The sequence below is a fragment of the Rhopilema esculentum genome, chromosome 9 (assembly GCF_057945365.1).
Source record: "Rhopilema esculentum isolate cy_ngs chromosome 9, ASM5794536v1, whole genome shotgun sequence".
Taxonomy (NCBI): domain Eukaryota; kingdom Metazoa; phylum Cnidaria; class Scyphozoa; order Rhizostomeae; family Rhizostomatidae; genus Rhopilema; species Rhopilema esculentum.
The window spans coordinates 8,682,168-8,708,440 of record NC_142823.1 but is presented as its reverse complement, the minus strand read 5'-3'; the positions used below and the strand labels follow the sequence as shown (position 1 = coordinate 8,708,440).

The following is a 26,273-nucleotide window of genomic DNA, read 5'->3' as shown; positions in this document are numbered from 1 at the left end:
CAAAAAACCTACCGTAATGCCTCGAACAAGCAGAACCTCCTTCAACTATCAGAAACGGGCGCTTATTCAAATTTTCAACGAAAACATAATTTTAAGGCATTTCAACATAAAAGATTAATGAAAAACACAAGTTGCACCCAAATCTACTTTTTAAATAAGCGCCCATCTCTGAGTCTCAAAAATTAAATAAGCACCTGGGCGCTTATTCGAGGCATTACGGTAATCGAGTACGAAATAATATCATGCGACGATTGAGAATGAAACTCTGGTTTAAACATGCAACTACGATATATAATAGTTTTGATTAAATGCTGTGAAGCGCTAAGAGATGTAAATCTTGTCCATAAACTTCGTCTTAATGCCCATGATGCAATTTTCTCTCTGCTTCGAACAAATGGATAGGGCAATAGTCCTAAACGATTGTAACCTAAGCTCGTCTCCCAGACAGTGTTTACAATTCTCAAAATGTTCACAATGATGCAACCAAAGGAGACAAATCTCTACTAACCGACACAAGGAAAGGTGGAAAGTAAGACGGTTCTCTTCATGGCAATATTTCGTTGCCAATTTCATTTAATTTTGATCAGAGAGACATAAAGAAAATACTATCTAGTAGAAAAAATATTCAACAATTTTCTAAAACTAATCGAATGCAAGGAAGATCACAGTAAAGATTGTTTTTAACAACATTTTCTTTTAAACAGGATACAAAAAGTTACAAGAAGTCTGTCTCCTACGTCATAAACGATTTTCACGATATCAGCTGAAAGAATGTCCCAAAATCAAATCTCTTGGCAGCTTTCTTGAGGAAATCCCCATTTCTATTGATACCAATGTACCATGGGGATTTTTTAAAATTAAGCCGGTATACCGTGTGGAAATTTTCTTCCTGAAACTCTCTGAAGATGCATTCCTTTTTTAATTCATTCTGAAAAAGCAGACGTAAATGTTAGCCAAGGACAATTTCCAATGATGCTATTAACAAGCAGCTGTAGTTTCATTTGAAACCAAACAACGTCAAAGTTTATAAGCAGCTCTTAGAACAGAAGAAAACTTAAATAGAAAATTGAGCTAAAATACAAGAAACACGAAAAAACTGTTAAATTTCCTTTTACTGAATCAGTGAATAGAAAGATACAGGCTGTCTAATGTCGAGGCTGTGTTTTTCTCAATTTGTCCTTTAATCGCTATACTGCAGAACATCATAGATGTGTATAATGCAGGTATTGCTTTTTAATATAACAAAGGATGTATTCTTCAATTAAAAATATATTCTCAATAAAACTAATCGTAAAGACAAAATTATCATTTTAAATCAGTCGTGCTTTCACATCATCGATATCTTCAATATAAAATTTTTCCTCTGTACCATATGAATTGGCTACACTTATTCTTTTGCTCATCACAATATCTTATGCTTTTAATAAACCAGCCATTTTCGTAAAGGTTTGGAATTACATTATGCAGTCCCTTAGCTTTTAGCACCTTCAGAAAACTGAACATAGCATCCCAAGTAAAATCATCCCACACTTGGCATTAAAAAATTCAAGCAAATCATACAGGCTTTTACCGTATCCCAGTTCAGCTACTATCACTTAGCGTGGATGTTTTGTGACAGGCATCTTAATATCAAGATCAGCCACATTCACAAAACGGCACCGAGCATCGCATACAAGGATAGTGCTTCTGACTTTGATGCACTTTTGACCAGAGATAATTCTGTATCTGTTTATAAACGGAATCTACAGTTGCTGAATGCAGAGATTTACAAAACTAAATCAAATATCCCCCCAGCCTCTATGACTGAGGTTTTCATTGAAAAAAATCCCCCCTTTCACCTATCGACCTCCTCCTATCACCTATCAACCTCCCCCTATCACCTATCAACCTCCCCCCTACCACATATCAACCTCCCCCCTTTCACCTATCAACCTCCCCCTATCACCTATCAACCTCCCCCTATCACCTATCAACCTCCCCCTATCACCTATCAACCTCCCCCTATCACCTATCAACCTCCCCCTATCACCTATCAACCTCCCCCCTACCACATATCAACCTCCCCCCTTTCACCTATCAACCTCCCCCTATCACCTATCAACCTCCCCCTATCACCTATCAACCTCCCCCCTTTCACCTATCAACCTCCCCCTATCACCTATCAACCTCCCCCTATCACATATCAACCTCCCCCTATCACATATCAACCTCCCCCTATCACCTATCAACCCCAAGAACCAATACAAATTAACAGAAAAATTGGTTAAGAGCCTATACTTGAAGTTCTGAGTTTACAAGAAACAAAGCGAAAAACTTACACTCGTAAACATGTTCCCGTTCAAATTGCTCATGCAAAGAAACTTATTTGCTTTTATCCCTCGGATTGAAACAACACCGCTTCCAACAGATGTCACGTTCATTTCGCCTGTATAAAAATGGCACGTAATTGGACGATGAAGGGTACTGGCAGTAGAAAACATAAAGCTACAAATTGGTATCTTAGATCATCCTAGTCATAATTCTTTGCATCTAGACCATGTTTAGCTGCGTTCTAAAATGTCATGGTTATCTTAAAGAACACAAGATACCTTTATCGTGTTTCTATCTATTATGATATGCATCCTAATCACGCTTCTTGGCATTCTAATCAGGGCTGCCACGAGACTTACGAGGCTCAGGGTGAAAATAGGACGATGAGTGTGTAAAATAAAAAACTGTTTACAATTAACCGCGGGGAAGAAGCGAGCGCGTAGGTGTGAGGAGCTTTAGAAACATGACTTTTACTATTCTTACGAGCGAGCATGCGATGAGAGTATATAACCAGTTTGTTATTGTTTTGTTACCTTGAAAGAAGTATATAACGTTCTATTTCGAGCTTTTTGTGAGTTTATCACCTCACAACATTCTAAGTTCGTGATAATGAGCCCTTCTGCGAACAAAATGAGCAAAAATGTTTGCGACCACGCCCTTCAGGATACCTTAAATTCGTTCATTCACTTTAAAATTTTTTCTACTTATAGGCATAATTTGGCTAATTTAGATGAATGGAATTCAAGATATCCTTTAAGAAATGAATACTCTACACAAAATTAACAGATAACAGCCCAAAAAAACTTCTACATACTTGAAGGGTCTTCGCCATTTCGGGTGACAGTTGCATTGAGATCATCGATTTTCAACATCCAATGAAATCGATTTACAAGCCTTCCCTTCTTGGTCTTTGTAGCAGATGGTTGGTGAGCAGGGGGTTCGCCCTTATTTCTTATATCTTTCGGCCTATTGTCAATATCGAGCGGAGGTCCTTCCTGATTGGCCTCGTTACTGTCTGCATCGAAGTCGTTCACAACCTCGCTTTTGCTTCCGTCAAACACTGTTCTTGTCTGGGAACTGCGAGGTCCTTGCTTTGGCGAGTATTTCTCTTTACGAGCATTGATTCCCATCACGAAACCAGCAATGCACAGCAACTGGAATAAAAGTGGTCTAGTATGGGTTCTTAGGTGTTTAATGAGAGAAGAGGGTCGAAAAAAAGAGATAGTTGGAATAAAAAGAGATGGTCGGAATAAAAAGAGATGGTCGGAATAAAAAGAGATGGTCGGAATAATACCAGAAAATCCGGTTTGAACCAACGTCTTATGTCGTGTCGTTTACTAACACACCAATCCAATATTTTCAATAATTCCCCTGACTTTTCTAAAAAGGCATTTGACATGCATAAGTACAGCATATCAAAAAATAACTCGATCAGAGTACGCGCGTTTGAAAGGAATTTGAAACTTCACACCTGAAACCACTTAAGAGTTTCGCCGATTTTCAGAAAGGCGAAAACTGATCACGGTTTGGCCGTGAGACTCACGGATATTCACCTCTTTTTACAGTCTCGAGACGGAAGTTATTTTTCTCGCGGATTTCTGGGCCTTATTCTTCTTTCAATTCAGATCATACGAATCAGTGGTCGCTGAACACATTCCATTCCACCACATTGTTTATGACAATCACTTGCCCAGACCTGTTGCGTGAATGATTGTCAAACGCGTTAATGTATCAGTGTGATACAGTATTAGTGTTCATTGCTTCGATTGTTTATTCTTACGTTTAAAAAAGCCTGTTCTCTGTGTTATTTTGGAATGTTTTAAATGTGAAAAAAAAATGTTAAGGCATTCTGAATGGTCTGGTTTTAAGCCATTCACACTTTTTCATTCTTTTTTAAAAGCTCGCGCGAGAGAAGGTGTGCAGTGATAAAAAATCCTTAAAACCGCAACACCTGGATAAGAAAATGGACGAAACCTAACAAATTCAAATTTTCCAAGAAATTCCTGCAGATTTGAGAAAACGTTAAAAAAACCCAACAAGAAATCAGGACATTTAACACATCTATTAGGAAAGCACAATACACACAATGATTGGATATACCGGTGACTTTGAATTTAACTAGAATTATAAAGTAAAGTGTTTGATATGAAATACAGATACCACGCAAAACGCTTGAATCGAGGGGAACTCTTTCGTACCGAGACCTTTATACTATGTAATTTGTTCCTTATCACAACATCTAAAAACAATCACATACTCAGGAGCTTTTAAAGAACCCAAGATCGAATAGAAAACTTACCAGGACGCCTTTCATGTTGAGAGTTTTTCGAGATGAACTTTGGTGTCTGATCAAGCAAAGTCCTCACTGCCTAAAGCTGCAACAGAGACGAAAGCGACTAATTAGGTTTGTATTCAGACAGGCAAAAAATTGGCTTGGTTTAAACTGTAAATAACCCGTGTTTGTGCCTCTGAAAATTACACGGTTGGACCCCTCGCGTGACAGGTGTTATGCCTCAAATCTGAAACTCATTTATCATTGTTAGAACTCTGGTACAAGGAGATTGGTTCGGTATTGCTACAAACCGCGACAAAACGACGCGAGATTTATGTAATTCGCACTGTTCTTGTTTGGGTTGTCTCAGTACTCAACAAAGCTGCGTACGATTAAATTCATAAGCCTGGTAAGGTCTTCTCACATTTAACGCAAAAGGTCAACACAACCAGCAATGTTTGGAATAACAGTCCAGGTAACATTTCTCAATCATTGGCCTCGATTTGATAGAGGTTCGACATTTTCAATGAGGCCCAAAAAATTGTGTGTAAGTTTTCAACGAGCATGACCTCACGTGAAATCTTGCAGTCAACAAATAAGATTCTTTTTTTGTTTTAAGTCTAGAAAGTTAAGGGTAAGTTCTGATTACAGCAAAGAAACCTTTTTTTTCCGTTTCAGTCTGTTCTTTTCCAAACAAAAAAAAGGCAACACAAAATGTGAGGACAGAGTGACAGCAATTAAATTGGAGGTTAAAAACTGTCAAACTTTTTTGAATGCACGAAATGCTTCTGAAAATTAAGAAAACCAATTTCAAAGTCCTCTGAAAACATTCTTAATAACCACCTATAATTTACGGTATAAATAACCCTTCAAACGCTTAAAAACCTTACTAAGCTCTTTATCTATAACCTAACAAAAAAGTGTCGCAGAACGCATGGTAAGCTATATCTCAATGTGCCTGCATCCATTTTTCAATTTCTTTACATTCTACTAGCCGAGCTTTCAAGGCACACAATGATACCATGTTTCAAACTATCAGAGATTTTGAAAATTGAAGTAATCTCACGCAAACGAAGGTTTCCAAAACTTCTTTACCAAAACTTTTAGTTCAGGTCTGAAAAACTCTTGACCTGTCTAGCCGATTATCGTTGCTCTGCGATTGTGATCACATGTCTCATTTACAGAAACTAGTTGCAACCACATGGCACATCTATGTATTTACGAGTGTACCTGCAAGAGCGACTAGTAAAATCATGTTTTCTCCGGACTTACAAGTCCTTTAGATACAGGTGTACCCAAAGAACCAATCGAATGGTTCAGAAATTTGCACACGGCCAGGACAGATGTCGGGTAAGCAAAGCGTGTCTCAATTTTTTTGTATATGCTCTGGTCCGTCTTTTATAGCCAAATACAGCTATGAGAGGGGAGAAAAATTGTTTGCGGGTTTTTGGAAGGGTATAGTTTCAAGGAGAGGAGAAATTTGAAAAATCTGAGATACTCTTTGGTAGCTAAGGATCTGCGCTTTCTGCTAATATAAGTCAGATTTTGTTACCTCAAACGAAAGGGTACAAAATAGCTTTTGAAGGTTGTACACTTATTTAAGCAATAAATTTGACTGAAAAGTATCATTTTACAATATTTGCCAACTATTCTTATACGGTTGGAATCACCACATTCTTATGCATCGAATGATGTAAAGTTTAATCTGATTCCGTTAATAGCTTGGCTTTTAGAGAGAGAAAACCAAACATCGTGCCAAGAACATTTACCGTAACCTTAAAAAAAAGCAAAATTTAAACTGGATAATACTAGGAAGAGCTGAGTTTTTTGCTTCAGTTAAGTAACTTTTCCAAGACTAAAAAAACATAGATGTCAAGCTATCTTGGGGGCCCTTTTTGATCGGAACCTTTAGTGATAGGACTTAGGTCCCCTTAACCTTGTTGTGCCACTGACAACAAGTAGCATCCAAAAATCTCTAGACAATCGCTCAAAATACCCTATGATGAAATTTAAAACATCTATTGGCAAAGCACAATACATCCTATGATTGGATATGAAATGAAATACAGATACCAAGCAAAACGCTTGAATCGTGGGGAGCTCTTTTGTACCGAGACCTTTATACTGTGTAATTTGTTCCTTATCACAACATCTAAAAACAATCACATACTCAGGAGCTTTTAAAGAACCCAAGATCGAATAGAAAACTTACCAGGACGCCTTTCATGATGAGAGTTTTTCGAGATGAACTTTGGTGTCTGATCAAGCAAAGTCCTCACTGCCTAAAGCTGCAACAGAGACGAAAGCGACTAATTAGGTTTGTATTCAGACAGGCAAAAAATTGGCTTGGTTTAAACTGTAAATAACCCGTGTTTGTGCCTCTGAAAATTACACGGTTGGACCCCTCGCGTGACAGGTGTTATGCCTCAAATCTGAAACATACTTATCATTGTTAGAACTCTGGTACAAGGAGATTGGTTCAGTATTGCTACAAACCGCGACAAAACGACGCGAGATTTATGTAATTCGCACTGTTCTTGTTTGGGTTGTCTCAGTACTCAACAAAGCTGCGTACGATTAAATTCATAAGCCTGGTAAGGTCTTCTCACATTCAACGCAAAAGGTCAACACAACCAGCAATGTTTGGAATAACAGTCCAGGTAACATTTCTCAATCATCGGCCTCGATTTGACAGAGGCTCGACATTTTCAATGAGGCCTACAAAGTTGTGTGTAAGTTTTCAACGAGCATGACCTCACGTGAAATCTTGCAATCAACAAATAAGATTCTTTATCTGCTGTAAGTCTATAAAGTTAAGGGTAAGTTCTGATTACAGCAAAGAAACATTTTTTCCGTTTCAGTCTGTTCTTTTCCAGTCAGTTCAGTTGCACTCTGTCCTCATGTGAACGAGGCCTAAGACTAGCAAATAAAAGTTTCTTTCGAGACTTGTTATGGCTCGGAATTAGAACAAAAAAGGAGCAACACAAAATATGAGGATAGAGTGACAACGATTAAATTGGAGGTTAAAAACTGTCAAACTTTTTAGAATGCGCGAAATGCTTCTGAAAATTAAGAAAGCCAATTTCAAAGACCTCTGAAAACATTCTTAATAACCACCTATAATTTACAGTATAAATAACGCTTCAAACGCTTATAAAACCTTACTAAGCTCTTTATCTATAACCTAACAAAAAGTGTCGCAGAACACACGGTAAGCCATATCTCAATGTGCCTGCATCCATTTTTCAATTTCTTTACATTCTACTAGCCGAGCTTTCAAGGCACACAATGATACCATGTTTCAAACTATCAGAGATTTTGAAAATTGAAGCAATCTCTTGTAAACGAAGGTTTCCAAAACTTCTTTACCAAAACTTTTAGGCGAGGTCTGAAAATCTCTTGACCTGTTTAGCCGATTATCGTTGCTCTGCAATTGTGACCACATGTCTCATTTACAGAAACTAGTTGCAACCACATGGCACATCTATGTATTTACGAGTGTACCTGCAAGAGCGACTAGTAAAATCCTGTTTTCTCCGGACTTACAAGTCCTTTAGATACAGGTGTACCCAAAGAACCAATCGAATGGCTCAGAAATTTGCACACGGCCAGGACAGATGTCGGGTAAGCAAAGCGTGTCTCAAAACTTTTTGTATTTGCTCTGGTCCGTCTTTTATAGCCAAATACAGCTATGAGAGGGGAGAAAAATTGTTTGCGGGTTTTTGGAAGGGTATAGTTTCAAGGAGAGGAGAAATTTGTAAAATTTGACAAACTCTTTGGTAGCTAAGGATCTGCGCTTTCTGCTAATATTAGTCTGATTCTCTACCGCGAACGCAAGGGTACAAAATAGCTTTTGAAGGTGGTACACTAATTTAAGCAATAAATTTGCCTGGAAAGTATAATTTTACAATATTTGCAATTGTTTTGATATGGTTTGAGTCACCACATTCTTATGCATCGAATGAAGTATAGTTTAATCTGATTCCGTTAATAGCTTGGCTTTTAGGGAGAGAGAACCAGATATCGTGTCAAGAACAATTACCCTAACCTTAAAAGAAAAGCAAGATTTGAATATGATAATACTAGGAAGAGCTGAGTTATTTGCTTCAGTTAAGTAACTTTTCCAAGACTAAAAAAACATAGATGTCAAGCTATCTTGAGGGCCCTTTTTGATCGGAACCTTTAGTAATAGGGCTTAGGTCCCCTTAACCTTGTTGTGCCACTGACAACAAGTAGCATCCAAAAATCTCTAGACAATCGCTCAAAATACCCTATGATGAAATTTAAAACATCTATTAGGAAAGCACAATACATCATATGATTGGATATGCCAGTGGCCTTTGAATCCAACCTGAATTATAAGGTAAAGTGTTTGATATGTAATACAGATACCACGCAAAACGCTTGAATCGTGGGGAGCTCTTTCGTACCGAGACCTTTATACTGTGTAATTTGTTACTTATCACAACATCCAAAAATAATCACATACTCAGGAGCTTTTAAAGAACCCAAGATCGAATAGAAAACTTACCAGGACGCCTTTCATGTTGAGAGTTTTTGGAGATGAACTTTGGTGTCTGATCAAGCAAAGTCTCCACTGCCTAAAGCTGCAACAGAGACGAAAGCGACTAATTAGGTTTGTATTCAGACGGGTGAAAAATTGGCTTGGTTTAAACTGTAAATAACCCGTGTTTGTGCCTCTGAAAATTACACGGTTGGACCCCTCGCGTGACAGGTGTTATGCCTCAAATCTGAAACTCACTTATCATTGTTAGAACTCTGGTACAAGGAGATTGGTTCGGTATTGCTACAAACCGCGACAAAACGACGCGAGATTTATGTAATTCGCACTGTTCTTGTTTGGGTTGTCTCAGTACTCAACAAAGCTGCGTACGATTAAATTCATAAGCCTGGTAAGGTCTTCTCACATTTAACGCAAAAGGTCAACACAACCAGCAATGTTTGGAATAACAGTCCAGGTAACATTTCTCCATCATCCGTTTTGACAAGGGTTCGAAATTTTCAATGAGGCCCGACAAATTGTGTGGAAGTTTTCAACGAGCGTGACCTCACGTTAAATCTTGCAGTCAACAAATAAGATTCTTTATCTGCTGTAAGTCTAGAAAGTCAAGGGTAAGTTCTGATTACAGCAAAAGAACTTTTTTTCCGTTTCAGTCTGTTCTTTTTCAGTCAGTTCCGTTGCACTCTGTCCTCATGTGAACGAGGCCTAAGACTGGGAAATAAAAGTTTCTTTCGAAACTTGTTATGGCTCGGAATAATACCAAAAAAGGAGCAACACAAAATATGAGGACAGAGTGACAACAACAAAATTGTAGGTTAATTTCATTTTATTCTTATTAAACCCATTTTGTGGACCTCTAAAAACGTTTTTAAGAACCACCTATAAGTTACTGTATAAATAGCCCTTTTGAAAGCTTAAAAACCTTAGTAATATACTTATCTTTAACCTATCAAAAAACTATTGCAACACACACGGTAAGCAATAGCTTATCGGGGGCAGCGTCGAGAAAATCGGGGGGGGGGGGGCAAAACCGAACAAAGAGGCTTGAATTGTGGTACACTTATTAACTCTTTTCTACTTTGGCAAAAAGTAGGGGGGGGGGTATAACTCCAAGCCCCCCTCCCCAACTCCACGTTGCCTACATTTGATGTAGTATAGCATGTTAAACAGAATTGCAAGATGTAGAAATGATAATACTGGGGAGAGCTGAGTTATTTGCTTCAATTGAAGAACTTTTCCAAGACTTAAAAACATGGATATCAAACCATCTTGGGGGCCCTTTTTGACCGGGAATGGCACTGACAACAAGTAGCATTCCAAAACCTCTGCACAATCCCTTGAAATACCCTCTTTATGGATAACATGCTAAAAACCTGAATTTTTCCAGCAGCCTTTATAAAAGCCACCAGTTTTGGCTCGAGAATCCTATACCAACATCAAAGTTGGGGCAAGACAATTCACCCGCATGCCGCCTATCTCGGTCTCCGTCTATGATAAGTGGATGTAGTCGCAGAAGATCAGTCACAAAACTTTTCAAGGCAGATATGCCATTATAACATTTGCACGCACCGTGATGTTTTGCCATTAACTTTATTCTTTTTGTTATGCATTTATAATAGGTGTGAACTGAATCCTGGGATACTTGAACCAGGTCGCAAGCACTGGTCTCAACAAGAAGACTGGATCGAACAACCTATTACTCTCCTACATCAGCACGAGGTCGTGATCGCGTCTCTCCATGTAAAGACATCTGGCGTTAGGTAAAATCGGTACACACACTGCTGTGCTTTTAATTGTGTATTATTATAATTAAATTCTTAAATAATCTAAGAAACAACAGGCCTAGGAAAATGAGTGAACATTGGATTTTCCCTGACATAAACTAAATACCACAGCAAAAAGGTTTCAAGTTCCTTACTGCCAGTTCTTGTTTAAACAGTTAATTTGAACTTTGCCATGAAAAAGCAAATTAAACTAAAATCAACATGATTGTTCTCTATTCTCAAGCAATACGGCGAGCTCCTAACATGGCACCGCAATGTGGAATCAACGCTGGGGTGGAGAAGCTCGATCCAGTCTTTTTTTAGATAGAGTGAGTCGCATTTCGCAGTAAAGCGCGTTAAGTAACGAGGATGAAGCAAAGACAAAACAACATTGTTTGTTTACGTACAGTTTGTAAGTGGCTGATGGAAGTTACAAAACCTGCATGAAGTTACAAAACCTTCATGAAGTTACAAAACCTGCATAGAAAACTATCATGCCTTCATACAAACATAGGCTACTAAAAGATCGAAAACTGGAGCCCCGTAGTAATATGAATAAAATACTGATAACAAACGCCATTCCAGTATAAAAATAGAAAATATTTCAAAAATACGAAACATGAAAAACATTTCTAAAAATGACACACTGTCAGCAATGATAATGGAATCAGGCAATCACAGTTCTGGAAAGAACTAGCTTACGATTTTTAAGCAATAGAAACAACGTTCTTGAACCTGGGCGATAAAATCAATTGACCACGTGCTGGTTTTGTACACTGCTTGAAGACGCCGCGCATCACTAGGTTTTTGTCATGCGCTGGGGGCGTCTAAGTAGGGCTTCAACTTAGGAGTTAACTAGCGGAAATAGACAAAGCAAAAAACCGAAAGGAAACAGAAAATAGGAAATAGAATGTGGCCTGATTGGATTTTATCGCCAGGCGATGCGTGGGGCACACAAAACGACGGTTAAACATCGATTTCAACTCAAATAAGTATACAACTTTTTAACGAGTATCAAAACATTTCAAAATCCTACTTTGCATTCTAAGCCGCATTCTAGTTTTCATATCCCAATAAACTTTTCTTATCCCTAATGTTTAGAATCAGTCTATTCAATTTAAGTGACCAATAGACGAAAAATCCTAGATGTGGAAGCTTCTTGTTTGCTAAAAAATAGTCCCCAGGAAAAAAATTACTAGTAATTTAACCCCTTTAGATGGTTTAATTCTCAAAGTTATGTAATTAGAAATTTAGGTCACATCCTTATCTATGTCACATCAACTGCACGGTCGCAATTTATGTTGCAATATTTAAATTTCTTGTTACTCACAGTGTGATGATTATCTAAAGTACTGTTGTGCAAATTAAGACTAAACTCCTTTCCTGTACCGTTTTTAAAAAAACTTTTATTCTGAAGATATGTTGAAGATTGACTCGTGTTAAGCCGAAACGCCCTTTAATTTCATTCGAAGATTTTTAAGGCATTAATGCCAAAATTTTAATATATAATATTTGATCCAACTTACCACTGTCATTTTGGCATCGGGTGTTTAACGCTTTTGCTAATCGAAGTAAATAAAGTTTAAAACTTGAAACTCTGAGACTCGAGTTACCGAGATAGTATTGTAGTTGCAACGATTAAATGCTGGAGATTTTAAAACTTTAGCTTGTTAACATGGTAAATCATTATGCAATTTTCAATATTACCAGTGTAGCAGGGCGAAGGTAGATAGTGAAGTTACCTGACACGAGCAAATGGATGTGCCAGGTTATTGAAAGACGAAAGTACTTTTCTGTTAGAAATTTTGCGCAAGGGCAATCGAAATTCTTTCAAAGTGACATCAAAGCGATACATGGAAGGCTAAAGTTTATAAAGTGACAGTACAGTACGAATGAGTGAATCTTGATGAGAACAGCATGAATAAATAGAATGAAAGAAAGTGACAGAAAGAATGAGCCACAGCGCTGAAACACAAACTTCTGATGTCAGCAAACCGCGGAGCCAGCGGTCAATGGGGTCATTTCGCTAGGAATACCGGAACTTCACAGATCTGCGCAGTCACTACAGGGATATTGCTTTTAAGGTTACGGTTAAAACTGGGAAAAGTGTTATGGGAAAATCATTGTTTAAGTTGTGTGACGCTTTAAACAAATTAATATTACATTGAAACTGTTTCGCAACAGAATTAGATTTAAGCAGCAATGAAATTTGAAGAAATTGGACACCAAGAGCTGAATCAGGAATACCAAACTTTTAATTCATGTAAAGTTATTTGTATGACATAATTTTAGGTATTTAACACAACACCAGCTATTTTATTTGTTCAATTTAAAGATACAATTTAAAGTTGATTGTTCATTTGAAGTTGATGATGTCAAAGTATTAAGTAACATCTATTAAAATAAGAGTTTAACATATGAAATAAGGTTGAGCGATATTCAGGTGCCTTTAAAATTGACAAGCGGTTCTGCTGGGGCAAAAACCTGGTTTTAACATGATCTTGAAAAGAGTAATTAGATTAGAAGCGTTTATAGATTCACGAGCCACTAAAGCATTAGCATTTATCTCCGTCTGAAACTATTCGTCTTCGACTGTCTAGACAAGTTTAAATGCAAGAATTTAGCATTTGAGAAGTATTATCGTGGACCCCGTTTTACAGCCTAACATGGTTATATTGAATTTATAACTGAAATTATGTGTTAACCTGGATTCTTTTAAAAGACGTTTTTGAGACGCAAAGCGCCAGTTTTCATTCAGTTCTAACTATTTAGATGGACTTTGTGTAAGCAGTTGCTATCTTGTCGATGCATACCTGTGGTTTTCTTTATGTCGTAGCGTTTATTTCATAATTAATATATTTTAAATCTGTCCTTTAGGGCCTAGTCTTACAAGTTAGGATATGAAAAGGAGCATCTGGTTATAAAATATCTACCCTTGACAGTTTAAAACGGAGGTTACACACGCTCTAGCAAAACTACATAACAACACTTAGAGTCCAGTCTTCTCATCATTTATATTTAGCTTGGTGGTGATCAATACGGATAAGTCGCCTCCCTAGCGACCCTCTTCATTTGTCTTACTGGCTGCGCTTTATACGTTGTTGAAGTTTGAAAACCCGCACTGCTCGTGGGAGCTGATAAATTGAAGAAAATTCAGTATTAATTAGCATATATTTAACATATTTAACAAAAGTTATTACCAATAATTATATTATTGCTGTACTAAAGAAAATGTGTGCTATCAGCGAGTTATTTAGGTCAATCGCGAGTGACAATGCAGGTGTTGCCAGTGCAGAATTGACAAAGTCAGGTTGGCTTTGACAATAAAGTGAAGAGGATATAATCTACCATTTTCAATGCAAGTTAGGCCCCAACATCACGCACGTACTATAACGAACAGTTTGGATCTCTAGGTGTCATGCCTAGGCCTCTTTTATCTATTTCGTGAGTAACCCTTAATCGAAAACTTCAAATTTCTAGAAATAATCTTTTCCGTCACGCATATCCCATAACCGTTAGGCGAGCGTTCTGCACCGAGAAGATCAATAAAACTGGCCAAGTTCTGCATTTTCACTCGCGAATGGTGCACATGATGAAGAAACTGTTAATACTTACCAGAAAATAATTTTATCTTTTGAGGAAATAAGAAGGCTCAATAGTAATAAAAATCAACTTGAAAGGCTTTGACGCAGTAATCAGTTTAGATAATAAACTTTCATTAATTGAAAAGCTGTAAAATAAATGATGTCCACTTTATGAAGGGAAAAATAAGGAATGCAAAATAATTTATGTAAATATTAGGCAATAAATATTAAAATATAGGCAATAAAGCACACAACTGTGGCTTGGCATATTAGAATAAGTTTGGTGCAACTAAAGCCAATGAAAAGCAAATATTTAAATTAAAAGTATTATAAGGAATATGTGATGAGGATTTTAACTTGAAAACAATTTTTACTCAGTTTTACACAAATCTAGGAGTGAATTATGCTCCCACAATGCGAGTTTTTTACTTGGTTTCTTTAAAATGAAAAGTCAAATTTTCATGCTTATTGTTGTTAATATGCCCGTTTTGGACATCCGAAAAAATCGTTTTAAATGTCATTACATTTTATATACTTCAAACACTGGAATACAACCTTAAAAAATAAAATTCTATTTAGAAAATGCATTATAAATTTTGATCACATTTATTTGATCCTTGCACAGTAATTTGAGCATTTTGTGAGTGAACGTGTGATTTTTTGAGTAGCAATTACATTATCTTGAGCTTTAAAGTTAAAATCCTTTACGCATAAACCTTACAAACAAATTTAAAATGAAAAGCAAATATCTACAGCCAACAGAGCTTTAAATCTTAAAAACAGAATTTTTAAAATTCTGTTCAAAACTTTAAAAATCAGTTTGGATTTATAATATAATATAAACTTTCCTATACCCAGAGTCTAATTTTGGGAACTTAGGCCAGCTGCAAACCTGATAACATTTTTACTATCAATTGAACAATAACAGACGCTGTGGTGCCATCGAAAAGGAATATCCGTCTAGGAATTTTCGCATTAACACCTCAACCATCGAATGGGCTAGGTGGTTTCAACAACAGCCATGAAACTTTGGGACTGGCACAAAAATCATTACAAAAATATATACAGTACCTGGATCCTAATGATAAACAGTAGCAAAATCAACAAGAGGGGAACGTATAAGATCTTTTGCAAAGCTATTTCTGTTTCCAATTACACAAAGACTGTGTGCGTCTTTTTGTGTTTCCTGCTGCACCTAACACTGCGATTTGCATCAAAGCAAACGAATGATACAACGAAGACTAACAAACTTTTAAAAAATGTGACGTCATCGATCAATTGCCAAAGTATTTAGAAGAAAGACGTTAAACCTAACTTAGAAGGAAGCGTTGAATCAAACAGACTTACCGTATTCGTACGCCTCTGCACCAGAGTAATCGTAGTAAACGCTTTCACTGAAATGAAACCAGGTCATTGACATAACACAAAGCACTCTGCACATGGCCTGGGACAACTAGAACTAAAATCTGACACAGATTTTGAAAAGTAAATCTACAGCAAGGCCGTTAAATTTTGATACTGCAAAACGATATGATATTCTATAGAGAAAGCTCCAGAACATACAAATCTTCAATTATAAAGAGAACGAACTGTCCCTACTTATAGCCAACCCTAAATCACTGTTTTGTCAAAAATCACCATCTTTGACAATTCACCTTCTAAAAACCATTGATGATAACGATTGCCCATTTCGAATTACTGGATAAGAAATCTGTATTCAGGGGTTCAATGATAACTCTTCACAACAAATATAGGCAGGCAGGGAAGAATTTTCTACTCACGTCGCTCCCTCTGCGTAGGCAGCATCATATGCTGAGTCATATGTTGGGTCGTACGTCTCGTACTGTTTAGAAAAAGGAACATTACAGTCTCAATTCATAAACATATCGATCCTTTAAAGACAGTGAAGCAACAATAGTAGCTAATCTCCTAAGAAGCACAAACTAGCAAGTATGTTGATAATCACTGCAGTGCTGGGCTTCTATTCAATTCACCAAAATCATGCCCACGTGAAGGCTTTAACCTAAGTTTACAACCAAAATCTAACAGAACCTACACTACTTTGCCTTTAATAGATGACCAAAACATAAACAAAAAATCCCCGAGCACCTAGAATAGGGGACAGATGGTGATGAGAGTTTGCACCCTTTCCAACTCATGCATTCTCTCGAATCAGTTTTCTGCCATTAAAACACAAACTAAGCTTTGAATGAAGTCAAAAGAAAATCTATAACTCCAAAGCTGTATGCGTGCCGGTTTTTTGCTTAAAAACGTTTGTCTGAACAGTCACCGATTGTCTAGGACTGGAAGCATATTTCGTGTACAAGTAAGTACCTCTGATGATGTTGTTACTGTGATTGGTTCGGCGCGCTACAAAGCAAAAGGAGCAATGTTAACTTGAATGAGTTCGGAGCATTCACGCCTAAAAGCCCTCATTAATTTGAAGGGTCAAACCCAACACTTAATAAATTCCCAGCGCTGGTCAATGAGATGCGGTTGCCCCTGGTAAACCACATATTTAATCAAAGTTTAAAATTACATCTTATCAGGCTAAGTGACCATTCTGTGTACAAGGCATCTGTCATTGCGTCTTCAATGGGTCATCTTGAACAAAAGAGGCTTGAAATGCAGTAAATCCAAGAACCTCCAGGCACTGTATAAATTTGGTTGTGGCTGGTATAATTAAACTGAAGACGGATTCTTATCGTCTTATGGTGGATTTCTGCACGACCTTACAGCTATGGCCAGCCTCCATTGTGACATCAGGTTTAATCCTTCAATACAATGTGGTAAAAGCACCCAGCGTTGATAGTATATCGAGCCCACCAACCCCTTTAACTTCTGTTGAAAGCCTCCTTATCGTCCTCAATGCAAGTTTCAAGAAATCTGACGCCGAACGACTGATTCAAGGCGGAAATTTCATTTGTTTAGCTTAATATGGAATATTAAAAAGGATGATAACAGGTGGGCAGCTGCCATGATAGGCCACTTCTTTGAGTAAGGATGGGACCTTCAAGACATAGTGTGTATACAGCACTCTTAATTGAACCTACGTGTCGTGTTCATTATCAATGAATAGAATTAATGGTAACGAAGAAGACGGTATAAACTCACATGTCCAGGCGCTTGCGCAGCATGGCGTGGTGCAGCCACGTGTGTGACGATCGCTCGTCCGAGGCTTCTTGAAACAGGAATGGGCATTCTCACTGCTGAAGGAAAACACAATGGCCATTAAAATAATAACAAATTTATCTAGCAAACAAATGAAGACCTATTAGTAGTGAAATGTGAACAGAGCATAAGTGAATTGAATCAGGAACACGTGAACATGGCAGAGGTAAACACGTGGAAGGTGAACATGGCTGAGGTTGATGCAGTGTTCTATACTTGGGCATGTCATGTGAACGCATAGATGCCATATCGACAGCCGCATAATATCGATACAATTTGGCCACCGTTGTACCTTCATTTACAGTCGAATGCGATAAATCGATATTTTATCAACTGCAGAAAAGCAGAATTATCGATAGGAATTGCAATACTTTTAGTTAATTACAAGTAGCATCGATTTCTTCGACAGTCATGGTATAACCTTTCAAGCTAGCTTGGGATTTTCCAGTGGTATCAAAAAACAGCCAAAAGCTTAAGTGCTCGTGAAAAATGACAACTTTAAGTCGGCTCGTAAACTGGCTGCTCGAATGACCCTTTATAAGAGACAATAAAGGTGCAAAGAGCTGGAGTCTGAATAAAGAATAACACCAAAGTTAAGAATCATGGCGGATTTCAGTGGACTTAAAAATGGTTTACTGGCTTTGTCTTGCATTTATTAGGTTAAACCCAGTTATTCCCGTGTCAAAGCCAAATCAATTTTACAGGGAAAAAAACAAGCCATGGTATCTTCGCATTACGCCCTACTCCATAATTCTTTTTAAATTTTACAGTTGCAAAATTTTAAACCAGCACAGATTAAAACTAAGCTCCTGTAATCTAATTCTAAAAAACCAAGTTTCAAGGCCATCAACACAATTCTTAGGATTGGCACATTTTAGAGAGGGTTCAATAAGTTTAAAGAAAATTAAATTTGTTCATGACCATTCGTCTGATCAAGCATTAATCATTTTGATCGCATTAACTACAAAAGTTAAAAAACATTTACATATTGAATAGCAAGAGAGCTTCATTTGAAACCTTTATAAGAATGAAGGGTAGCTAGTGTCCATTTTGCATTGAAGAGTCTCTATTAACATTAATCCTTTGCGCACCGCGTATGGAGCAAAACAGACAAACTGGACTAGAAGATGGCGAAGAAGGTTCATTTCTTTAGTTTCCTTCCAACGAGAGAAAATTGATCACCCATTTTAATGAACGTTGATCGCTCATTTCATCATTTTTATCACATGCAATTCTGCAGTATTTAGTTTTTCTGGGGGGGGGGGGGGGGCGCAGGGTACATTGAATAATATCGAAATGCAAGGTTGGATATGACTTTAACGTAAGGGCTTGATGCTGTTGAAGGCCCTTCACGCAAGTTCTTAAAGGGTTTGAATGAACCTAAAAATGTTGCATATTCATCCTTTAAGGGAACTATATTCCTGTCAAAAATCTGACCCCAGAATGCTTGTTAGAAGTGCACACAAGACAAGATTTCAAAAAAGTTAAAGCAATTTTAGAATTAGTGAGTTACTTGCTCTCCTTCCCACCATGAATTTATGTTACTGGAAGAGCAAAGAAACAGAGTGACGTCACGATTAGATATAAACAATTTGATATTTAATTCCTAAACTTAAATGTAGCGTTAGAATTGGCAACATGGATTAGAAGCTGACTTTAATAATGACGTCACTTTTAAGTCTTACCTCCGACCCATCTACCACCACGATGAGCAGCACTTGGAACTAAACGAAATAAAGTTTTACGTCAGCATTTATATATTAATAAATGTTAATAAATGCTAGAGCATTACGCGATTACCTGAGAATACCAGGGGAAATCATTTGGTACAAAACATTTTTAGAGGGCACTTAATGAAGGGTTTGGGCACTAGGAGGTTTACTATCGAAGATAAAACAGGCTGGTTAATGAGTTGTGAATCTTGTGAAATGAAAACATAACTGATTGGATTCATATCAACACATTAATTTTTAATTTTTTAATTTTTCTTATCAGTACCTACTCCGAGCGAATTTATTGCTTCTGAAAATTCCCTGGTTTTGAGGAATATCGATTTCCATTTCAGGAGCTTATCAGTTGTAATATTTATTCACACATGACATTAGATACAAAAAATATTGTAAATGTGAAGCATTTCAGTTTATAAACATGTTTAGACTGCAGTTAAAACACTTTAATGAATACTGGAGCTCAGATCTGTTTCTGTCTTAAGGGTCATTATAACCAATGTGGAAGCTTTACATGAAGTAACAAGTTGCATTTAGCATTCTATCTCTAAAACTGTACATTAATTGTTAGGCCGCTTGACTCTCGCTAAAAATAATTGCTTGTATAATCGCGTAAATGGAATATGGCTTTATTTCTCAAGATAGATGAATCGATTTGAAGGAAACTCAAGGGTATCAGGTAGATACCAGATGAACATCAGAAAAATTTACCTCATTTGAAATTCCGAAGATAGGAAAACAACAGAAAAAATTGTGGTGCAAATGCCAATTTGAAGACACCGTTTTAAGGGAGGACAATCATTACACTCCAGTAAATGCCTTCACAAGTCTTTACAAATTGAAATCCAAAAATGTGGTGTAAAGGCTGATTTCCACGAGGCGAATTTCGCAGCGAATTTCGCGGCGAAATCGCTGATGAAGGCATCAAGGCATGCGCAGTTTTGATTTTTGATTTCGCAGCGAATTCGCAAGAAAGTAGAACAGAGTTCTACTTTTTCTCGGCGAAATATTTCGCAGCACCTAATAACCAGTCAAAGCATGGTAAATTTGCTTGATTTGTTAAAAAATAATCTAGGAACATTCGTCATGCGTGCAGTTCTTAAAATAGGCGCCTTAAAGTTGAGTTTTGGAGGAAATTATTATATAATTTCGCAGCGAATTCGCAGTCTCGTAGAAATCAAAGACCATTTCGAAGCGAATTCGCCGCGAATTCGCTGCAAATTTCGCCTCGTGGAAATCAGCCTTAAGTCAGATCAAATATTGTGAAGACCACGCTAAGCCTAAGTGACGAGAGTTAATGTTCCAGAGGGGATAAAGTCCAATGTTACGCTTTGATATGATCTGTTGGACCGGGTTTTGAAATTCAGTCTGGAACGTTAGCTTGTTAACCTGATCAGTTTTTCAACTCGCCATGCAAAAGGTGAAACACGTCTAGACGGATATATAGTCTTCTCAGCACTCAACTTATATATGAAGTCAACCTCGCCACTTAATGTACGTCTGTTTCAGATGTCCTCTTTAAAGCGGGGTCAAACATATGCAGACAATGACGTCACTGCGGTACTGAAACACATTCCATCAGGGGTGTCCAACATACAGCCCGCGGATCAGATGTGACCCACAAGGACAGAAGCTGTGGCCCGTTCTTAGTCAATAAATTTTAATTATTTGGTCCTGGAGCTATGTCTACGGAGTGCAATCCCGGTTAAAATTTGTATGATTCATTTTTGGGCATACTCTCTAATTATTATAAGCAGACGTTTCTATTAAGAAGTTCAGCCGAAGAAGTCAAAGCTACAATGTAAGCATGCAGAGAAACATCTACATGAACTGCTTCTCACGTCAACTGCAAATATAATGTGTGATGTGAATAAACTTTCTGCAAATAAGATATGTAACATTTCACATTGATCACTTTTCATGTAACTGTTTGCGTAACTTGTCAAGTAATTTTTCGTGTAGCTGTTATTATTGATCCATTTACTGTTCAATACAAAATTCGCCGATAATTTGCTTTCCATATTCATCTGACGCAACCGTGAAGTAAGCTTTTGCCAATGGTCCACCCAAAAAACTAGTTGGACACCCCTGCATTAAATACATCATTGTATGCTCAGGGATGGGAATATTGTTAAAGTTTCAATATTTGTCAAATCAAGATTCCCCTTCACTATTTTACAAACGACTTATCAATCCAACTGGAAAAACATCTAAATTCCAGCAAATTTTATTTCCATAAACCGCATGCTTTTTAAAGGAAGGATGGAACTAGTCACTGTAATATCAACGTAAATGGATAAAAAGCCAAAGAACTGAGCAATCAAAGCTTTCAGACATGGCACAGTGACATTTCCCTACCTCTTACGCCTCGTATCCCCCTTGTCATCGCAGCAGGGGCGCCCCGCAACACGGGCCTCGCCCTTCCACGGACGACCGGCTGCGCAGCTATAGGGATCTGCGTCATCGTCATGGCTGTCATTTGTGGTGGTAGAGGTGGTACTGTGTCATGATTCTCAAGGCTCTGCAAGTAGGCCATCTCTTGCATCTGTTGTACCCTTATATCATCGTTCTCCTAATTCACGATATGGATATAAACAATCCGTGTTAGGAAAAAGAACTACGGCAAATACGAAATGGTTAGTTGAGAATGAACAGTCTGTAACGAAAAAGTACCATAAAGGTACTAAATCATTTTAGGTTACATCGTTGGAATCCAAACAATTGATGATTCGATGGTTTTTGCCTTAACTGATCAACACCACGGACCAACAAAACTCGTTTAGCATCATTTAAGAGCCTAGTCAAGCTAAAGTAATAGAGGCCAGCCTCTATCATATTATCAACAACCTCGTTTAGCATCATTTAAGAGCCTAGTCAAGCTGAAGTAATAGAGGCCAGCCTCTATCATATTATCAACAACCTCATTTAGCATCATTTAAGAGCCTATTCAAGTAAAAGAGGCCAAAGTAAGCTGAAATAATTAGAAGCAAGCTGAAATTACCGGCGTCATGTATTTTTTAATCTCCGATAGTGCACCTGCCAGCCTTAAATGTGCTTCTGACTGGACCCCTTCTACTTCGATTAGCACGTGTAACGGATCCGTTAAATGGGCGTATTTCGGATCACCGCTATCTCGTAATTCATCTTCCTGAAAACGAAGGAAGAAGCCTATAGGTTTCTGTGGAAAATGCTAAGCATTAAATAAGCGATTTTAGGGTTAATTCCGAGAGGTTCTGTTCCTTGAAAATTTCTAGAGTGAGAGTGAGGCAGCAAAGGCCCCTATGTAAACAACCCAATTCAACATATCGTCGTTTCTAAAAGGTAGCTTAACTCTCACTGGTACCTTAACTCCCACTGGTTCCTTTACTAGGTCGCAGAACAAAACCCCTTTTACAAAAATCATTAAACTATTAAACCAGGAAAGCATATCTAGAAACCTCTAACTGATGAAATCGCAACAGACATTCTTATAGGTTCTGAAACCCAGGGCTCTAGAATGCGGAATCCAAACATATTTTCAACATATTTCATCTCTATTTTGGGAGCAACTTTCACCAAGAATCTTAAAACGCGCGAAACTATCCATAATGAATTCAACATCATGAATTGCAAGGTATAATCGGTAAAGTTGGTACCTTTTCTTTATCCCTCATTGATCCTTTTCCCAAGACTGACATCTTGGTGCCAGTTTGCGCCTGCAGCCGCTTCAGTGTATTCCCTCGAGGTCCAAGTAATTTACCGACGAAGTTAAACTAAAAAGGAAATAACGCAAAATAATAGACTGTTGCATATGTTGAAATAAATATGCAAGAAGAAGGGAATGCTGATACAGGTTCAAAAGAAAGATTTTCCATTTTTTCTACTTTAACATTCCTTCTGCTAACTTGTTAACTACTGGTAAGAAAAAAGGACAAAGTAAAAACCCACAAGGTTTAATCTCCAAACACACAATGCTGGCGAAAATGCTGAAACACCCATAAAAAACAAAATTTACTACACATTAACCCGCCTCTCCCCTCTCCCTTAACCAATATGACAATTTATTGCTTCTGGACATATTCACAATAATAGTGCAGTCATATAGCTTGGGGGGGGGGGGGCGCGATTGGGTGAAACTAGCGCATATATTATCAAGATAAAACACGGAATTTTTTTTCAATAAAAAATCTCAGCAATTTTTTGTCATGACTGCAGACAGAGAGAAGCCCTAACGGACAAACCTTTGGGAATTCCTTCACGGGCACGATGACTTTTTCGCTCAACTTGATGACGTCTTCAGTGACATACTCCCCAGGCCTCCTGTATTTGCGACTACCAGGCTGTTTTCCTTGAGAATCTTGTGAAGAGTTTGGTGGCTCTGATCCTGCCATAGGCGATGTGGGTTTTCCATTATAACTAGTTGCTTGTGAATTCATATCGCTGCCTTCTTCTTCCGTTTTCACGCTGTCACCCAATTCTTTGACTCTTGATATTTCTGTCAAAACAACAAACGGTCAGTGGGATTTTTCAAAAGTGGAATACTGAAAAATTACCTTTAATGATTGGCGAAGTTGTTGGTAATCGACACCAACCCCAATGTTGTAGTTTTTCTAAATTCGTCAGTCATATTTAGTAAAAATAATAATCAAAAAAGCAAAATATTGCAGCTTCACTGATTTGGAAGATGATAAAAACGACACCAAGGAGGGAGATTGAGATGAAAATCCCGCAAGAAAAACAACTTTATCCAATCTTCTTGAAGAATTGAAAATTAAAGTACAAGGAAGTTATGGGGATGAAAAGGAGATTTAAACCACTGTTGTTACAGTAAATATCGTGTTTTGTGATCACGCGAATCATCTTTCATATGTTGAATTATTGTCCGACATGGTGGCAAAACTTTCAGACATCGCCACTGGCAGCAACTGTTACTGAGACTTTTCGACGGATAAGATGACCAGCGGGGCAAATATTGGAGGAAGATTTGGTTTTGAATAAGTTGCCGAAAGTGTTTTCCAGTTAGACCAATGCCTTTAGCTTTTCAAACTATTTTTTCGAGTTGCAGTAAATTAGTGCTGCAATACCCAAATTTTCAGGAAGCTATGGTCAATTTTGAAACAGTTAAAAAGATATCCCTTTCGGGAGTTCCAAATAAATGATACAGTAACTGGACTGGTTTTAAGATAGTGGTAAAACTTCGACCAAGTGCGTCTTAAAAACAAGTGACTTGGAAAAAGGGGAATCCTGAGGGTACAAGGAAGCTAAATGTTATATGTTGCCAGTCTATGTTCAGCGATAGACACGGCATTTACATATCCGACCAGGTCAACTTCAATCCTGATTTGAGTACGGACATCACTTGGAACAGGCAACTAATAATCGACTTGTCAGAATCAACCAGCAAACATTAGAAGAAATGTAAGTAGGTGAAAGCCGTGTAGTATCTTAACACGTGACCGTATGTGGCATTCCAAATAATAAATCACAAAGGGGGAACTTAGGATTATCTACACGAGAAGCTGCTTTTGATGGAAGAATCTTAAAATCGTATTTTGGTGACATAAGCTCGCAAATTTCAATACACAGTCTCGAGCTGATAGGCTTAACCTTAATTCAAACACATCGAGGATTGGTGCATTCAACACATAGGTTTGCTTTGTAAAACGATCTTTCAAATTGAGGAGTTGTCTCGAATTTTAAGGCAACTCAATCTGTGGCCAGAAAACGCCTTCTTGACATATATCAACGCTGATCAGTTTAAATTCCTGAGCCCGATTTCAAGTTAAATTCCACGAATTTATAATCCATCTCAATCCTCGCTGCAAGGATTAACCTTACTAAGGGAAATTTTTCCAAATAACTCTGTGTGTATGGTGAGCACTAAATGTGCCTAAAGTTGGTGAGCGAGACAAAAACATGTTGTAGTAAAGCTGTATGTTAGTTAATTCTTAAACTCTTACTTTGGAGAAATTAAATTACGACCAAAGACATTGACCTTTGACACTGTCTAAAAAATTAAACAAAATTGCCCGTTGTAATCTTGGCTACAGGTCGAATTTTCTAGAAGACTAATATTTCAGCTATAGAATAAAGCCTTATGGAAGTTGGATATCTGGTATGTACTCTTTTCAAACGGGACGCAGGCGAAAGGCAGGGGCTAAGCCAAGAAAAGTATTTGGAGAGGTGAAAAGGTTATTTTTGCCGAAAAAAGGGTGTGGTCAAACGGTGAATACTCTTACATGCAGCTTTAATGTGTTCCTCTTTCAAAGTTTATACTCTAGTGCCATACTTTGAAAGTGCCATACTTTGAAAGTGCCATACTTTGAAAGTGCCATACTTTGAAAGTGCCATACTTTGAAAGTGCCATACTTTGAAAGTTCAACTACACAGAAATTTCATGCTTGGCCTTTTAAAAGCGAGAACGCAGGGACCAGGCAAGATTGCAGTTGGCTGAAGTGTTCCTAACATTGGCTTTCGTAACGAACTAAGAAATTCATGAATTTCTGACGAATTCATAAATTCAGAAATTCATAAAAAGCACGCACACCCTTCGTGCACCAAAAGGTATCGCATTTTTAGATACCTACGGCAGATTGATATAAGAATCGGTGGTGATTCGAAAGGAGGGGGATGTTGAGATGCTATTGGCCCCGTTATCCCATGGTTGTTGCTCTGGCCATCCCGCTTTTGCGCAATTGTTTTGATCCAATATAAGGTCTTGCCACGCCCAAGGAAGCCTTGAGAGGTTTTTAAAAGGAAGCTGAAACGGAATCCAATAAAGAGTAGAAGTTTGACATTAAGCACCTTGACATTTTTGTGAATACTGTATCACATACATCATATCGATTGCTTGAAAAATGCTTCGGCTTCCGGATTTCATTTATTAATCCTTCTTTTAATCGCAAAATAGATTAGGTTTTTTAATCCTGAAAAAAATATTCTGAT

The 26,273-nt window shown here is 37.7% G+C and overlaps 3 protein-coding genes across 14 annotated transcripts in view; 1 reads left to right on the top strand and 2 right to left on the bottom strand.

Moving 5' to 3' along the window:
* Window positions 1-608: 608 nt before the first annotated feature.
* Window positions 609-9,195, bottom strand: LOC135688995 (fibroblast growth factor 2). 5 transcript variants are annotated; one of them, XM_089110321.1, is made up of 5 exons: window positions 9,114-9,195; window positions 4,610-4,685; window positions 3,125-3,464; window positions 2,319-2,425; window positions 609-928 (listed from the first exon to the last, which is right to left on the bottom strand). In XM_089110321.1, the coding sequence occupies exons 2-5, from the start codon at window positions 4,622-4,624 to the stop codon at window positions 752-754; spliced, it is 639 nt and encodes a 212-aa protein (XP_088966447.1). In that variant the 5' UTR covers window positions 4,625-4,685; window positions 9,114-9,195; the 3' UTR covers window positions 609-751. The 5 variants fall into 5 exon arrangements, with proteins under 5 accessions (XP_088966447.1, XP_088966448.1, XP_088966449.1 ...); XM_089110322.1 differs by lacking the exon at window positions 9,114-9,195 and adding an exon at window positions 6,795-6,876; XM_089110323.1 differs by lacking the exon at window positions 4,610-4,685 and having other exon boundaries at window positions 3,125-3,480; window positions 9,114-9,165.
* A 2,063-nt stretch (window positions 9,196-11,258) lies between these two features.
* Window positions 11,259-26,273, bottom strand: part of LOC135688990 (KH domain-containing, RNA-binding, signal transduction-associated protein 2) — a 19,058-nt gene continuing 4,043 nt past the window's right edge. Inside the window, exons 2-11 of one of the 8 annotated variants that reach the window (XM_065206078.2) lie at window positions 23,570-23,823; window positions 22,985-23,101; window positions 22,351-22,497; window positions 21,708-21,921; window positions 19,308-19,346; window positions 17,566-17,657; window positions 16,786-16,821; window positions 16,233-16,294; window positions 15,799-15,845; window positions 11,259-14,001 (exon numbers count right to left, since the gene is read on the bottom strand). In XM_065206078.2, the coding sequence (XP_065062150.2) occupies window positions 13,901-14,001; window positions 15,799-15,845; window positions 16,233-16,294; window positions 16,786-16,821; window positions 17,566-17,657; window positions 19,308-19,346; window positions 21,708-21,921; window positions 22,351-22,497; window positions 22,985-23,101; window positions 23,570-23,823 (1,109 nt within the window). In that variant the 3' untranslated portion in view covers window positions 11,259-13,900. Of the gene's footprint in view, window positions 14,002-15,798; window positions 15,846-16,232; window positions 16,295-16,785; window positions 16,822-17,565; window positions 17,661-19,307; window positions 19,347-21,707; window positions 21,922-22,350; window positions 22,498-22,984; window positions 23,102-23,569; window positions 23,824-26,273 lie in introns of all 8 variants that reach the window. The other 7 variants (XM_065206077.2, XM_065206079.2, XM_065206081.2 and 4 more) reach the window with 7 other exon arrangements.
* Window positions 23,822-26,273, top strand: part of LOC135688994 (uncharacterized) — a 15,851-nt gene continuing 13,399 nt past the window's right edge. Inside the window, exon 1 of the mRNA XM_089110324.1 lies at window positions 23,822-24,746. The gene's annotated coding sequence lies outside the window, so the exon portion shown is untranslated. The remainder of the gene's footprint in view (window positions 24,747-26,273) is intronic.

What these genes read in the sequence shown, in the direction of transcription:
- LOC135688995 (XM_089110321.1), bottom strand. An exon ending in AAATGGCGAAGACCCTTCAA is followed by an intron (nt 2,426 to 3,124) that starts GTATGTAGAAGT and finishes ATTTTTATACAG; the next exon opens with GCGAAATGAACGTGACATCT. An exon ending in ACGGGAACATGTTTACGAGT is followed by an intron (nt 929 to 2,318) that starts GTAAGTTTTTCG and finishes CTGCTTTTTCAG; the next exon opens with AATGAATTAAAAAAGGAATG.